The sequence below is a fragment of the Vicugna pacos genome, chromosome 12 (assembly GCF_048564905.1).
Source record: "Vicugna pacos chromosome 12, VicPac4, whole genome shotgun sequence".
In the NCBI taxonomy this organism is placed as follows: domain Eukaryota; kingdom Metazoa; phylum Chordata; class Mammalia; order Artiodactyla; family Camelidae; genus Vicugna; species Vicugna pacos.
In genome coordinates this window covers 29,319,280-29,336,512 of record NC_132998.1, presented here as the reverse complement: position 1 = coordinate 29,336,512, position 17,233 = coordinate 29,319,280, and the positions used below count along the sequence as shown (strand labels likewise).

The 17,233-nt window shown below is 39.7% G+C and overlaps 2 protein-coding genes across 4 annotated transcripts in view; both read right to left on the bottom strand.

The window, feature by feature from the left end:
* Nucleotides 1-14,147, bottom strand: part of PAH (phenylalanine hydroxylase) — a 361,485-nt gene extending 347,338 nt beyond the window's left edge. For 2 of the 3 annotated variants that reach the window (XM_072973153.1, XM_006205894.4), the window contains exon 1: nt 14,058-14,147. The gene's annotated coding sequence lies outside the window, so the exon portion shown is untranslated. The remainder of the gene's footprint in view (nt 1-14,057) is intronic. The other variant, XM_072973150.1, reaches the window with a different exon arrangement.
* The window catches only part of C12H12orf42 (chromosome 12 C12orf42 homolog), a 142,717-nt gene that overhangs the window by 41,651 nt on the left and 83,833 nt on the right, over nt 1-17,233 (bottom strand). The window contains 1 exon segment of the mRNA XM_072972416.1: nt 14,058-14,169. Within this exon segment, the coding sequence (XP_072828517.1) occupies nt 14,058-14,169 (112 nt within the window).

Sequence of the window (17,233 nt, the reverse complement as noted above, 5' to 3'; positions counted from 1 at the left end):
TAAGAAATACAGATGTTTCCAGATCAAAATAGAGAATAACTGGAATTCAAGCAGTAAGCAAAGATACAATTTAAGAAAAATGATTCAGGGATGAAAATATCCTGATAATTCAAACCAAAGTCCTCACTGTGTTTTAAGTAAAATTAAAATTTAAAGGGTGTTATATAGATTTATAATAGTAATTTTTGATTTTCATTTCAAGGATAGAGAAAAACTATACGAGTATTTATGGAGAAAAGGAAAGGATATTCACCTCTGAAGAGATAAGGTTGGCATCCTGCTTCTTTTCATGCAATTTTAAGTACTAAAGACAATGAACTAACACCTACAAGCACCAAATAATTTTACTTCTAGTGAAAGTTTTCATTCACATGGAAAGACAATAGAAAAAATTTTTCCTAAGATATGCAAGGGATCAGAAAATAAACCAAGTAAATATGCTTCTTTAAATTTTTACTTTAAAATGTCCCTAATAAACTGAAAGATTAATTAAGATTAAAAATTAAAAAGTTATGCAGAAGGCTGATGGCGAACACAGAAAAAAATTTAAACATAGATTGGCCTGAAATGATTGCTGCAAATAATGTGATTCAAATACATGAAAAGAGCTGTATAATTAATCAAAGTCAATTGATTTATGATTAATTAAATACTTACTGAAAATAGTATCCCAAATTCTAAATTACATAAACAAAGACTGGGAAGTTGAAGGGCACTGGGAGTAAGTATAATTTGCTAAATTCCTTCTATCTAAAGGAAAGAACCAAAATACAATTTTTTTCGTAAATTTTATGAACATACAAAAACAGATTGAAGACTATTTTGGAAAATATTTAAGGTAGTCTCTAAGATAGTGATTATGATCCCCATGTTACAGTGGGAGGAGACGTTCCAGAGAGACTAGTATCTACCCTTAGAAGAAAAGATAGATAAATATATCATTGATCTCAAGATGAGAAAGACTTGCTATGCATGAAAATGATGGATTTTGAATAGTCTTCTTGATCACATCCCTGTGAAAAGCTAAGTGTCTTCGGGGGCTCTAGAGAATGGTGTTTCACATCATATGCCACATTTGCTGAAGGCAGCAGTGTAGTAGTTGGTTAAGAGGAGGTTCCAGTTTGAAAAGTTAGCTCTGCAGTGGACTAGCTGAATGTTGTTTAAATGAAATAACATATCAAAGCACTGAGCAGAGTTAATGACACCATTAAATGTTCAATAAATGTGACTTACTATTGCTTCTATCTAATCTTTCCAATATTGGAATAAAATACAGTAAGTGTTCCGCTACTAACACCTTGTCGAATAACAAATTAATTTCTCCCTGAAAAGCATAATCTATGAAACAGATGGATCATGGTAAGCATTTAAATATCACTCGAATTCTTCAAATATGGTCTGTTACAACGTGTGTTTCTGTAAAGCAAATTAGCTTATTTGTCATTGATAAATAAGGGATGATGGTAGTATAATGCAGTTGTTTGAAAGTCACATTTTTTCATGTCTAATTTTTCCCAGTGTGTTATTGTTTGAACCGCCAGTAAAAGCAGCTGAATACAACTTGCCCTAACACAGCTGAACCAGGGAAGCTGCCAAAGATTAAGTGTACAACTTGCCCATTCACCATCATATTCTTCTTGCTCAGTCTGAGCAACGGCGCTGTCCTACAAAGCTAATTGTGCAAATCTCCCAAATTTTATGCATTTGCCCTTGCCTACAAAACTTAGTAGCCTCAGCCCTTCCTTATATTTCCCTACATTAAACTATCTCAAGATTTTTTAAAAGCTATATTTAGCAAGGATATGTACTGATGTGGAAAGATCTTCAAGACAGATTATTAACTGAAAATTGCAAGGTGCAGATTCCTTGTGCAATGTGTTCTCTTTTGCATTAGAAAAGGGAAGAAAAGATAAAATTACGTTTCCTTTTACATAAAGAAGCTGTAAAAAAAATAGACACACAAAAATCTGTTAGAAGTGGCTAGCTTGCTCTTGCGTCTGGATTTCACTTTCTTTTTAATTAATATTTTTTGTACCCTTTGGCCTTTTAAGTCATTTGCAAGTGCTTTAGGAATGCAAGAAAACAAAATTTAAAAGTTAAAAACGTTGTATTTAACTGTACTAGTTCTTTATCAGGAATTTAACATATCTTTTTAACAGTGTCAGTACTTTTTGTTAGGATTGTCATTATTTTTGTAATATTTCTAAGTTGTATATGCTATGAATGATCAGCCCCAACCTTATTTTTACCATTTTTGTGTATGATTTTGCAGAACATGGGGTTTCTCAGAAAACCATAAATAGTATAATAGCAGTAATAACTGTAATTTTTCAACAAGCCACAGGTCTTTCTTTCCCCCCCTTCTCCCTCTCCCTTCCAATCCCCTATCAAGCCCAGCATTATATCAGTCATCTCAGATTGTATACCAAGTCTTAGAGACCCTCTAACATCTTTTAACTTCCAGGGGAGATAGCAGAGTATATTTGACATCCGAAGTGACAAATGGCATGACAAAGCAATGATAGCTCTCCAAAGGAGCTGCCGGATACCAAGCAAAGGACTTCAGTTCTCATACAGGCTGAAAGTAAATTAAGGACTTACTCCTGGAAAAAGAGTTCCTTTTAAAAGCATATGCCTATAGAGAAAGATGTAGAATTTTAACAGTCAAGTGATAACAGCAAGTCATTCAATAGCAAATGTCATTCCATTTTGTAGATGTTTTTGAGGAATGAGTAACTCTTTGCCTCGAGGCCACCCAGCATTACTTGGATAAGCACAGATTCACAAGACATAATGCATTAATGTCAGAGAAAATGATTTAGGTTTCATGTAATGTACTACCCTAGACTCAGAAGAAATAAATACCTAATGTCCTATGAAGTCTTAAAGCATTGGATGCTCTTTATAGTAGGTTGTGAAGTAAGCTTGGAGGTGGTTACTTTTTGTAGAAGAAAAACGTGCTAAAGATGAAGAACAGAAAAACCTTCTTATGCAATCTGATTATGTCCAATAAATGGTCAGTTAATCAAAAATATCAAGGAGTCAACATATTTTTCATATATCTTGTCTTTTTTAAAATTTATAACATATTTCTGCACACTTTTAACCACTTTTTTAAAGCTCTAATCTTCATTATTTTACTTTATTTATTATTTTTTTCTTTAAGGTTTTTTTGGTCGGGGAGGGAAATAATTAGGTTTTATTTTTATTTAATTATTTTCCTTAATGGAGGTTCTGGGGATTGAACCCAGGACCTTGTGCATGCTAAGCATGCACTCTACCACTGAGCTATACCCTCCCCCCATAACCAAACTTTTGATGTAGGGCCAAGGTCTTTTCTTTGAGCGTGGGCCAGCTGTTGGAGCTTTGAGTCTTCTTTCTTGCATATGTTGCTTTCATAATGCACATTTACAATTGCCTATCTGCTGTGTCTGACTTCAATTTCCTAAAGTAAAATGGGATGCTTCCAGAATGATCTGAATCCAAATTCATTCTAGATGTTAGTCATTTATTCCTAAATTCTTACCACTATCTTAATAATTTTAAGCGTAATTTAAAAATACTTCTGAAGCATCTGACTTAGTTGTTGAAGAAACAACTCTTTTAGCCCCATGTAAGATTTAGTTGTTACATGATCATAATAATATATACAATTGGCACAAACAGGTTAGGGAACAGACAGCTGATTCTTGGCAAACACAGTACTTAACGGTGATAGAACTGGATGGGTAAAATAGAGAGCAGCTTACTAGCAATATGCTGTGAATGTCAGAATGTAATACAAAGGAAATGTTGATGAACCTGGAGGAAGTGGTGGATCAAGTGAGTTGGGAGTTCTAAGAGAATATTTGCTGTAGCCTGGGAATATTTAAGTCTTAAGGTCCCGGAATAAGTGAAATCCAGATGGTATGCACCAGTAGCACTGACTCAGAACTTTCAAATATATTGCATATAGAGTCAAAAGATAACATTCAAGATTATCAAATCCCACACCTTTGTGTAGCAGAGAAATACATTTGGCCCAAAGAATATAGGTGACTTGCCCAAAGTCATGCAGCTGATTAATAGTGAAATCAGACTGCCTCACTACTGAGCCAGCCAACGTATAGGGTGCTGATTATTCTCCATTTGCCACTGACCCTCCCACAATTACTCTCTTTTCTGGCAAGATCTGTGCCTAGAAGGCAAGTCTCCACTGAATGCATCACCTGATCTTCCTCTCCCTCTGGCTCCCAGTTGGGTTTGGATCATGGGAGGAACTGAGAGACTAAAGGGTAGGAAGAGAGAAAGAGAACAATGTCTATTCTCCCACCTCGTCTCACCACAGTTCAAGCACATCCTTCAACGTTCTAATCCCTGTCAGCCAGACAGCTCCGACTTTCACCAGGTGCTGGTAACAACACCTAGAAATAGTAGTGGCCTCTGTCATCATTTCCATTAAGTACCATGTACCTTACCCTAGAGAACCAAAATCCGTGTCCCACTCTCTGCAGATTGTCCCTTTACTAAATTATTTTCTATGAAACCCTTTTAAGTGTGCCAAATATTTCCTTCTGGACCCTACTGATACAACCAGTTATCACTATGTAAATCTCCAATCATATTTTTCCCTGCCCTGGAAACACTAAATCTTCATTTTTTTTAAATTGAAAACAGCATTTTAATGGTAAATAACAGAACATCTTGATTTTATCTTTAGTTTTCAGAAGTTTCATTAGGAAGCATCTTAACATGGATTTCTTTGGGTTGGGTTTACCTATTTGGGATTCTCTCAGCTTCTTAAATGTGATGGTTTATGTCTGTCACCAAATTTGGGAGGTTTCTCAGCCATTACCTCTTCAAATAGCTTTCTCAGTCCCCCTCTCTCTCCTCTCCTTCTGGGACTCCCAATACACTTTGGTTACTGTCCCACATGTCCCCAAAAGTGTCTTTAATTTTTTATTCTATTTTCTCTCTGTTGTTCAGACTGGGTAAATTCTACTCATCTGTCTGAGTACTTAGATTTTTTTTTAAAAGAGAGATGTGAGAAAATCATACTAGAAATATATTTCCTAGGCATTTCTCTAAAATTTTATAACATGTTTCTTCCCAGTGCTCCTCATGTAACTGAGTCCTTATTTTTCCAATCCCGATTTAACTGTCACTTTTACAGGGCATTGCTCCAACTTCACTTCCTTCATAGGTCTTTTCCACAATCTGTAGTTATGTTGTTTATATATTTGAGTGGTTTATTTTCTGCTTCCTCCCCTGGAAAGTCAGCTTTACATGGCAAGGACCATGTCTTGTTTACTACTGGTTTGCACAGAGTAGGCACTCGGCAAAGATCATTATGAAGAAAAAGTGAATAAACAGATCTGCTACCCCACATATGTCCAAAGAGAAACTACTCACATGTCCCACATATTTTAGTGACGGGGCTGAAGTTGGACCAAGAAAAAGAGCACATATGCACACACCCTGGGGATTTTAAGATACGGAACCTCTAAAAAGGGGGAGCCCACTTGTGGCCCCTTCTCACCCAGATATGCCTAGGATATTTCATAAAATCAAACTTAACTGGCACCCCCAAATTACTGAAGATCAAAACAAATCTTCATTTCAGTCCTATTGAGGAAATATGAAAGAAGGTTTAGTCGTACACACAACAAATTCCTTGAAAGCCTCTTTCCCCAACTCTCTTCTTCATTTGCTCCCTCTCCCTCCCGCCTTCTTCCTCTCCCTCTCTCCTTCTCTCTCTCACACTCTCTCCTATATAGCAGCACTCTCCCCCATCAGTCCCCCGTTCCCCCCACAACCAGCCCCCAAAGCCCTCTTGCACACCAGCTGCCACCACAGGCTCCCTCGCCCTCTCCTCTCTGCCCACTTGACATTATCCTTCTTCTTCTTCTCTTGCTCTTGGTACTTTCCAGGTTCTTCCTATCTTTTCTGGTTCTTCACTCATCCATTACCCTGATCTGATATTTGAGGCCAAGGAGCTCACTGGGGAGGCTGGTAACTTTGAAGAGGAGATCAAGTTGGCTGAGGCCAAAGAAAGGGTTCCCACTCTGGAGGGAAGGTGAAGGAGGAGGGTGCTGTGCAGAAGAGAGACTGTGAAAACCAAAACGAGTCCCTTCACCCCATCACAGTGACATTCATGCAAATAAGGACAAGATGTTGAAGCATCTGTATAGTTGGTGCCTTTCAAGACTTCGCTTTTTCTCCCCTGGTACTAGCCTCTCCCTTGTCCTCCACGCATTTCTCCCCCCATGCTGTTTTTCCCTACAAGATTTTTAGTCAGGGTTTTACAACTTTACACAATGAGAACTATGCACTGTGGGCTGAGAAAGGAAATCTGTTGCTGTTTTACTTCATCACTTTGAAGAAGGCACAATTCATTAAGAAACTTAAAAACAGAGCCTAGAAGTAGATATCTAACTGTTGATGGTCTAGTTTTAAAAAGTTTAAACAAACTGGCTTTAGCCCAGGAAGAAGAAATAGCAGGAAAGGTTAGGCTCACGGGCTCTGGAGGGACTGTATCTGAGTGGTTTCAGCTCCACTACTTAGCAGTGGAGTGAACTCCAGTCCAGATACTAAACATCCCTGATCCCCGTTACTTTATCAGAAAATGGAAATAATATGACTGCCCCATAAGGAATCTACAAGGATGAAATGGACACTTCAGGTGAAGCGTTAAATCAATGCCTGGAACACAGTGAAGTTCAACAAACTTTAGCTGTTGTTGTGCTGTTGCTAAATCAGACATAGGGCAGGTGACCTTATCACAGAAAACAGAGAGGTGTGGGTTTATGAAAGCAACACAGGCTAAAAAGAGTTGAGACCAACATGCATGTCTCTGTCTAACCAAGGCCCTTATCTAATATCCCTCAACATGAACTAACTGCCTTTCATCTCGTCTTTGCTCTTGTTTACACGTAAGGAGCTGTAAATGTGCTACTTTTCACTCACAGCAAATGGCACCCAATGGAGGGGCCAAAAGACACCCTGAGTTTTCCCTGGGCACAGAAGTAAGCACATGGGCACGGACAGGAGCTTTGCACACTTAGAGATTCCGGGAGCCTACCTTCCAGAGGGGTTGGGCCAATGGACCAGGGGCTGGGGCTCTCATAGAAAATACCACTCCTTTTGTTCCCCCAGAGCACAGTAGAATATTAAAGAGGAGGGAAGGTGGGGGATAAGGACAAAGGCTAGGAGGCAGAGTGAGTAAAGGTGACTGTAATTTATTGATCCATGTGATTAATCTAGCATGCTAAGGAAGATTCTTTACAGAATTGAAATTTGTGTGGTTTTGATCCACAGAGATTAGAAACCACTGTTGCTTTCACTAGCCAGCGCCTGCCTGGCTTTGTGCTAGAGTTGTATTCTTTGGAGTCTGGAGGGAACAAAGGAGAAAGGGCGTTTATGTGGAGACAGGGAGCACAGGCACTCTGACAAAGCTCTATCCTCCACCTCCCCCCTACTTCTGCAGACGCTTCCTGAATTTCCCAAGAACTAAGCCCTGGGTCTGTATTTGCATCATTTCCATCAAAAGCCAAACAACTGGAAATTGCTCCCCGCCCTCCCAACCCCTCACCCTGTCCCAGCACAGATTTCTGTCAACCTCTGAAAAGTGGTTTTCACCATGGAAGGGGTAGATGGCAGATCCCACCCCAAGCTCTTTGCAAGAAAGTAGTGAGAATGGTACAAAGGTTCCAGTGGGAACCACCATTTCTTCACAAGGGTAAGTAGCCTGAAAGAGTCTGGTCAGCATCAGAGTTTTCTCACAAGTTTTAGTGTGAGAGAAAAGGGAGCCTTTGGAGACAGAGAAAAAGGAGAAACAAAGCCTCAGGGAAGCGGAGAGAAAGTGATCCAGGCGAGGCCCAATCAGGCTTCACCTGCCTTCAGTCAGCGGTAAGCTGATTCTGAAACCTGATGTGAGGTATGTCTCAACGAAGACATCTTATAGCCATTTCATCTCTTCTAGTTCTACTGAGAGGAGCGAAAATGAATCTTCTCCAGGAAGCCTCTGGGGTCTAGACTACAGGGGTCTCCAACCTTGGTGAGACTTTTTCCAGAGAACGCATTGTGCTGAGGCCCCTACTGGTGCTGACACAGTGGTGGTGAGGGGTAGTAATCACAGAAGCCTTCCCAGGGCACACTTAGGGACCGGGAAGCCCTTGGCTCTCAGATCTGGAAAGAGAACTGTGGCTTGCAAATGAAACTGGAGAACAAGATATCAGCTCTCCCTCTCACCCTCCTGTCCCCCACCATCTCACAGTTCTCCAGGCAATGATCCCTAACCCCACTGCAAAGACTGAGGCCAGCAGTAGGAGACCTCCCAGGTGAATGCCAAGATCACCTGGCTGCCATCAGTCAAGGTAGTTCCTAAAACAGCTGAAAGTTTATGAGGCCTCCCTATTAGAAATCATTTTACACTCCCCTGACTTTACTTACTACTGTCCCCAGTCCCTACCACAGTGCTTGATGCAGAGATGGCATTTAATAAATATTTGTTGAACTGTACATGGAACTCATTACCATCCAGCTACTTTCTCCTTTAGGTTAATTCTTCAACTCCTGATTAAATTATAAGATTTTTAAGAACAATCACCCTGACAGATCTATCCATGTGTCCCCCAACACCTAGCAGAACACACAGAACATGGGAAGTAAGTGGTGGTTCAATCTGTGGTCTGGGGCATAATTTACTTATGTGCAGTCTTGTCATATGGTTCTCTGGACAGTGTGATTTGTTTCTGTGTGTGTGTGTGTGTGTGTGTGTGTGTGTGTGTGTACGTCTATGCACACACTCTTGTCTGCATTTACATCTGTACTGGTATACAAGTCTGGCTCTGAAAGAAGCAGCACCAAGAAAATCGAGAAGTGAGAAGTCACAAGTTTTTGCTGGTCATCAACCCTCCTACCTGAAAGAAAGATAAAATAATGTCTACAACATCTGAGTTCTCATGGGCTGAGTAAAAATTATTTTTAAATGATAGAAACAGACTCACAGACACGGAAAACAAACTTAGAGTTACCAAAGGGGAAGCGGGGGAGGGATTAATTAGGAGTTTGGGATTGGCAGATACAAACTACTATATATAAAATAGATAAACAACAAGGTCCTACTGTATAGTTCAGGGAACTATATTCAATATCTTGTAATAACCTGTAATGAAAAAGAATGTACATATATATAACTGAATCACTATGCTGTACACAAGAAACTAACACATTTTAAATTAACTATACTTCCAAAAACTCAGGTGATAAACTTATCCATGAACTAAACATAGAAGTCTGAGAGTGACTCCACCACTAAAACTTTGAGTCATATATCAGTTAGCTTTTGCTGCATAGTAACAATTCCAAAACTTACTGGTTTTCCCAAAAAACATATTATTTCCCATGGTTCTGTGGGTCATCTGAGAAACTCTTCTAGCTGAGCCAGCTTAGCTAGGACTGGATACCTCAGGGTGATCTCACTCGCATGTCTACTGTTAGCAGAGGTAACAACCTCAGGTTTCTCATCAGGAGAGCCTGGACTCATTCAAAGAGTGAAGTTTCCTGCAGTGAGAGAGGGCAAGCCCTAATGCACAAGCACTTTTCAATTCTCTATTTATACCACATTTGCTAACGTCCCAGTGGCTGAAACAAGTCATGTGGCCAAGCACAGATTCAAGGAGTGGAGAAATTAATTTTACCTCTTGATGAGAGTGTTGCAAATACACATTCCAAAGCGGTTACTTTCAAGGGTGCAATGAATTACTGCGGCCGTTTTTGCCGTTTTGTGATATTTTTCTCAGTCAAGTCATAAGAAAAGAAACTAGGGAGATCCTAGGGATGTAAGATTGCTGGATTTATTCAAGAAAGAGTGGGTCAAGAGGTGGCATCTGGGAGAAGCCATTTCAAGGGTGAGAGCAACTGGTCTAGCCTGACCAAGATGGCAATCTTTAAAAGCTCCAAAACTTTGTGACTGATTCCACTGGGGGAATGGTCGTCTTCTACTTTACACCTTCTGCTTCAAAACTATTCCTTACTCAATAATTCCCCAGCCCAGTAAATGGCAGTACCATCATCCAGTTGGTTCAAGTCAAAAAACAAGAAGAATCATCCTGGTTTCCTGTTTTTCCCTTCTCCCCATATCCTAATCATTAGCAAGGTGTGTTGGTTTTATCCATCAACAGTTTATTTCTAACTTCCACCCACTCATTTCCATCTTCACTGTCATTACCATCATCTGTTTCTTCTTCATCTTTCACCTGGACTTTTACTGTAGTCTCTTAATTGGTCCCCATTTCCTCACTTGTTCCCTCTACAAATAAGTATCCAAACAATACTGTGGTCCCTTATAAAAATAAATCAGGAGATGGCACAGCTCTCTACCTAAAACCTTTGATGGCCTCCCACTGCACTTAGGATAAAATCCAAAACTCGTTACTGTCACCTAGAAGGCTCTTCATAATCTAGACCCTGCTTGCCTCCTAATCTCAATTCATACAACTCGCTTCTTTATCAACGATATTCAGGCCACACTGGTCTCTCTTTTTTCTTTTCTAAACACACGTATCTCAGGCTGAATGTCAACTCCTCAAAGGTGTCTTTCCTGACATCTATATCAAACAGCTCCCAACCAACCCTCTGCCATCCCTAGATTACTCTCATTCATTTATCCATTGCTTTTCTTATCTTTTTCTTATTTTTTAAATTTTTGGATATAAGCTTTTTTTATTGATTTATAATCATTGTACAATGTTGTGTCAAATTCCAGTGTAGAGCACAATTTTTCAGTTATACATGAACATATATATATTTATTGTCACATTTTTTTCTCTGTGAGGTACCATAAGAGCTTGTTATATTTCCCTGTGCTATACAGTATAATCTTGTTTATCTATTCTACAATTTTGAAACCTCGTCTATCCCTTTCCACCCCCTGCCCCCTTGGCAACCACAAGTTTGTATTCTATGCCTATGAGTCTGTTTCTGTTTTGTATTTATGCGTTGTTTGTTTTTGTTTTTGTTTTTGTTTTTAGATTCCACATATGAGCGATCTCAACTTACCGTATGACCCAGGAATCCCACTCCTGGGCATATATCCAGAAGGAACCCTACTTCAGGATGACACCTGCACCCCAGTGTTCATAGCAGCACTATTTACAATAGCCAAGACTATTTACATGGAGACAGCCCAAATGTCCATCAACGGATGACTGGATAAAGAAGAAGTGGTATATTTATACAATGGAATACTACTCAGCCATAAAAACCGACAACATAATGCCATTTGCAGCAACATGGGATGCTCCTGGAGAATGTCATTCTAAGTGAAGTAAGCCAGAAAGAGATGGATATAAGCTTTTTTAATGTCAGGTTTATTGAGGTATAATTTATATCGAATAAAATGCACACTTTTTAGTGTTCAGCTATGAGTCTTGTCAAATACATACAAATGTGTAACCACTATCACAACTGAGTATGTGACATTCTAGAAAAGGCAAAACTATAGGGGCACAAAACAAATCAGTGGTGTCAGGGGCTGGGGTGTAGAGGCAGATGAGCCTGAAGGGTCATGAGGCAATCCATCCACCTCTTTTCTTCCTAGGTTTTATCAAATTCCATAATAATCTGGTTTATTTCTTTCTTTACTTATTAATTATTGCCTTCCTCAAAAGGCACATCCCAGGAGGGCAGGAACCTTGTCTGTCTTATTCACTTCTCCGTCTCCAGAAACCAACATGGTGCCAGTCACTAAATAGGTGCTCAACTATCCTTTTTGTAGTGGACACATTCACTCTCTTTAACTTGACCCTCTCCCTCAGTCCTCATCTGTAACCCATAAGCACATATTATGGGTGGTACCTCTTAAATATCTCTTAGTTCTCTCCTTTCCTCCAACTTCACTGCCATGTTTCTGCTCTTACTGTTTTTCACTTTGATGTGATAATCTCAAAAGTGGCATCCCTGTTAGCAATATTGCCCCCGGAGTCACTGTTTCAGACTGCTGCTAGGTACAGTTGAATTACATCAATTCCTTGCTTAAAAAAAAAAAAAAAGTGGTACTCCCATTGCCTAACAACCAATCCAAACTAGCCTGGCTCTTCTTGGTTCCACGTGTTTAACCCTAATCATCCTCTCCTCCTTGCTACTGATGGGGCTCCACTCCCATCCAGACATGACTCCCAAAGCCAAAATGCTGCTTCTTCTCTATCCTACCTACTGCCAGGGGAGCCCCTTATCTCTGGAGAGTCCCTACTGCCTTCACGTCCCCACACACTAGTGCCCCCTCAATCCTAGCATGCCTTAGGGCTATGTGCCCCCAAATGTAAGATGCATAGCCACATAACAAGGCATTTAGAGCTATCAGAGCAATCCACATATAATAAACCATCACACTTTTCAAAGTTATCCTCTCAACTCTCAAGATCTTGATATACTGAATCCTGAAGCCATACGTTCTCCAGATACTGATAGCAGCAATTATTTTCTCTGTCCCCTCATAGAAGTTTGAAAAGAATTAAGAGGTTGGCATTTACTTTTATTTTATTACATCAGTTGGCTGGATCTAACCCTAAATTCCTCTTTTTCTATGAAACTGACAAAAGTAGACTGGGTCAAAATTTTTAACAATTTTAATAGGTGCCATCAAAGGTCCAAAATATCAAATCTTCATTATTTCATTGGCTCTTTTTGAGGCGTCATTCATATCCATTAAAAGAAACTGACTAAATAAATAAAGATATATCCATGAGATATATTACTATGAAGTTGTAAGAAATGAATGAGGAAGCTCTCTATCCACTGCTACAGTCAGAGCTCCAAGTTATGGTGTTAAGTGAGAACAGCAAAGTGTGAATGTTTCTGCTCCCCTGCACACTTATATTTGCCCCTATACACACTTTTACTTGCTTAGAGAAAATGGGGAAGGATTCCCAAGAAGCCAGAAAATGTGCATTCCTGTGGGGAGAAGGGGAATGAGACAGAGTAGAACAGAAGTGGGAACAAGACTTCCCATTGTATACCTCTTTATGTTTTAGGGCATGGAACCATGCGAATGTCAATTTCTGTAAAGAACAAAGAGTTTGAGTAGGTACCACAATGTGGTTCTCATAAAGCTCCATTAAAATTGCATTACTCCAGGTCTTTGAAACTATCATAAATTCAACAAAAACTTTTAAGGGCACTGATATCTACACATATGCAACAAACTTTACTTATTTACAAATACAAGTTAGTAAATAACTACATTCTAAAATAATACATCATCCAAAAAAAGTATAGCCATTATCTGCTTTATCAATGGTCCTAAATATTTTCTCCTAGGCAGAAAATTAGACATAAATTCATTAACCCTTTCAGGTCAGGGAAATGGTCCAAGGTTGTCGTAATAGTCTATGGTGCCAGCATTTTATAAAATATAACTAACACTACCACACATTATTTTGGCTTGACACGAAATGTTACTTTTTGCTTGCCCTATATCAATTTATTTTGGGAAACCATCCCCCCTGTTCTCTCCTGCCACACACACACACACACAGAAATATTTGTATAATTTAAATGCAGCTGTTAGGGTGAAATACAGGAGTAGTGAAAGTCGACTGCTCCCTTCTCCAAGATCCTGATTGTTTCAGGAATGAATGTAAGACTCAAGTTTAGCCAATCCTAGTAACTGGATAGAAGGTGGGGGCTGTTACAAATGCAGAGAGAGCGGTTTGGGTTTTTTTGTTTGTTTGTTTTTTTACTTTTGAGATTACAAGGTCTAAGAATCATATAGCTCTCAGAACCCATTATTGCTATCTATTCTGAAAATAAACCCCAAATGAGAATTAAGTCAACATGGAGATTTTAAAAAGGAAGAAAGAAAAGAATGATAATGTTGGTGAACCTTGATCCAGCCATGTTTTGAGCCAGTCCACCCCTTAGATTTACCAACTTCATAAACCAATGAATTCTCTTTTGCTGCTATTTTGAAACCCAATTTAAGTGTTCTTTTAAAAGGTATTTATGCTTGGTACCCATTCATATTCCAGAGTTTCCTTAGAAACTCTGGTCTTTCTTGGTATTATTTTTTTATTTACCTGGAAAATGCAGGGAATGTAGATGGCTAAGTTTAAGAGATTCAGAGAAATTCTTCATGTGAGCAGCGAATCCGGAGCAGGGCAAGGCAGTTCTTTCATGATGAGGGCCGGGCTATAAGGTAGAGGGGGAAAATACACAAAATGAGGTCTATGACTCTAAAAATAACCCATGCCACCTGCCATTCTTACTTCCCTAAATGAGTGAGATTTTTAGTTTCTTTTTTCTTCTTCTTTATTCTTTAAATGAAATAAGCCTGAAAACAACTGATATTATAGACACCAGATGGACAAACCTTGAAGGTAATGGTTCAGAGCAGGGGCTGGAGAATCATGAAGACCTGGTGGAAATCTCACCTCCACTCCTCTCTATCTGAGGGAACCAAGGACAACCTACCCTCTCTATTCCTCAGTTTCCATTGCAAAATGGGACTAATGCTACCTCCCTACAACCATAATCCCCATTTTACTGATGAAACATTAACTTACCAGGACAGTATAAGTAGTCAGTGCTAGAAGCAGGTCTCAGATTCACTTTCCTACTTCTTAACCCTGCACCATATTGTTCCCTAAGTGTCAGCATACCCAGCACTCCATTCAAACCAGAACCTGGAAGGTCACCCTGGTCTCATCCTACTCCCTCATCCCTAGATCCACTCATGACTGAGTTCTGTCAACCCCACCCTTTCAATGTCCTCCAGACCCATTCCCTCCTCTAGAGTCCTTTTGTCTTAGCTTCTCCACCCGTCCCCTGCCTCCAGTTCACCTCAATGGAATTCTCTTTCTAAAACCCATCATAATAAATATAATCATAAACATGGCACTCTCTTAATAGTGTTCAGTGGCTTCCCATCATGTAATTGCTGGTTCTCAAACTTTATTGTGCATAAAAATCACCTGGAGAACAGGCTAAAATGCATATTTTGATTCAAAAAGCTGGAAGCGGGTTCAGGAATGGGCATGATTAACAACCATCACAGGTGACTGTGATGTAATCAGTAATCAGTAGATTCTTGTCACTCAAAACCTGCCCACGGACCAGTGTCCTTAATATCACATGGCAGCTTGTTAGACAGTCTCTGGCTGGTCCTAAACAGACCTACTGAGTCAAGACCTGAATTTTAACAAAATTCCCAGCTAATTCATATGTATGTTAAAGACACAGACCTCATTTTGATCTCAAGAATAAAATAGAAAATCTTTTCCATGGTATAGGACGCTGGTCATAACTCATCATCTATTTATCCCTTTCCCCCTGATCTCTCTCTGTGATCTAAGTTTGACAAACTAAGGAAATTGAGGTACCAAAAAGCTCAAGAGACAACCCCTGTCTTCTCCATCTTGGTCATCCTAGAGCCTTGCACAGTCCCTACCACATAAGACAGGCTGCTTTATTGACACATATTGAATCAAACTGAATGGGATCAAGGTATATTTTAAAACACAGGTTTTTGAAATACAATATGACATTCTTGTTGTAGCTTTCATCCAGGGACATTAGAATTGGGATGAAAAAGAACGCATGGAGAAAAGACTGTCTATGTCAGGAGCCACATTTTATTTCTTCAAACATGGAACATGTCCTCCAGGGAGGTGGGTATTTAGTCCTGCCTGTGAGTCCTTACTGTTCTCAGTTGATTAACTGCCTAAAGTCAAACCCATGTTCTCAAAATTAAAGCAAAACCCCCACCTTATTTTTGGTTTTGTTTAAGAAGAGCAAACTTTTGCCACAAAGATACAAGAACAGTAAATATTGATCTTCTTGACGGATGGTGCACCTCATGCCACAGGCCATTCAAGCATCTGCTCATTACCACCCAGCCCTCCCCTTTGTGGGGAAATAATGCCAAGTGGCCTCCTGTGCTATCGACTGCAGATCGCAAATATTTAAAAGAAATAAATTTCTCTGAGTGAAAGCACCTTTCTTTGTTCTCCAACCCCCTTTCCTCCCAAGTCATGTTGATTTTGGGGCTGTGCACACTGCCAGCACCTGTACTTTCAATTGTTTGCTTGCCAAGATAGCTGTGGTTTTCTTGCTTGGTTTTAGGGACCCATTATAAGTACAGTAGCCAATGAAGGTGTGTTTTCTTTCTCTCTTGGCAATCTGTAAGGGAAGCATCAGCTTCAGGACACCTAGCAGCAACAGTAATTAGAGGGCACAGGAAGAGAGGAACAGAAATTGGAACTCCTCTATCTGAGTACTTGTCCCCTAAGATGATGAAAAGTGGACCACTGCCACAGACCAAAAAGAAAGGTTTGGATTTTCTCAACAGCCTTATTATCTGGTAGAAAGTTTTAAACTTGGTTTTGCTGCATTCATTGAGCATGATGACTTGCAATAAGAAATAAGAACGGGATTTCAGCAAGCAGAAATTTGAATTGTGATCGAGAATTGGCCACTCAGAATATTACTCCAAGGGTCTAAATACAAATATTGAATAAAACTTCTAGTTCTTCAACATAAAACATCACCCACCATTCAAATGGTCTGTGTAAAGCTTCAGCCCCTTCTCTTATCCGAAGCTGACATCTCATTCAAAGGAAGTGTTGCAGCCTCTACTACCACCACCCCTGGGGAGGGTATTTGTTACTTTTCATTCCCCACATTATCTTTATTCTACTTTTAGGGAACAACCATTTGGGGGTCCACACAACTCAAAATCTTGATCCATGTGGTTTAAGTGATTCCCCCGAACTTCAGGGATAAAGCAAATGCTCAGATCTGACACAGCACATGAACATGCTGTTGGCTGCAGGGATTGAAGTTCAGACCCAACGGAATATAATGAGATTTCACTGGGACGTCCGGGATCAAGGTTTGACAGTGAAAGACTGCAGAGTCTGGAGCTGCCTCAGCCATCTCGCAAACATAAGGCAAGCGTCTGCTGGCTCTGAATTACTTTTCTGGTAAGACAGCTGGAGTTTGGTGAGCTGTGCTACTTTGCCGATTCTGCCTGGTTTCCAGAGATCTGTATATGATCTGTATCTACAGTCTGGGGTCATGGAACATGGTTATTTTTCACTCTGGGTAAAATTGATCAGTTCTGATAAAGAGGATGGTATTGATCACGAAGATGCCCACTTTGCCTGTGTTGTCAACATTTCCTAACCAGCTGATCCAAAAAATCCTGGGTAATTTACTTATTCCAAAAGTGAAAAAGATGATACTTACTACAAAC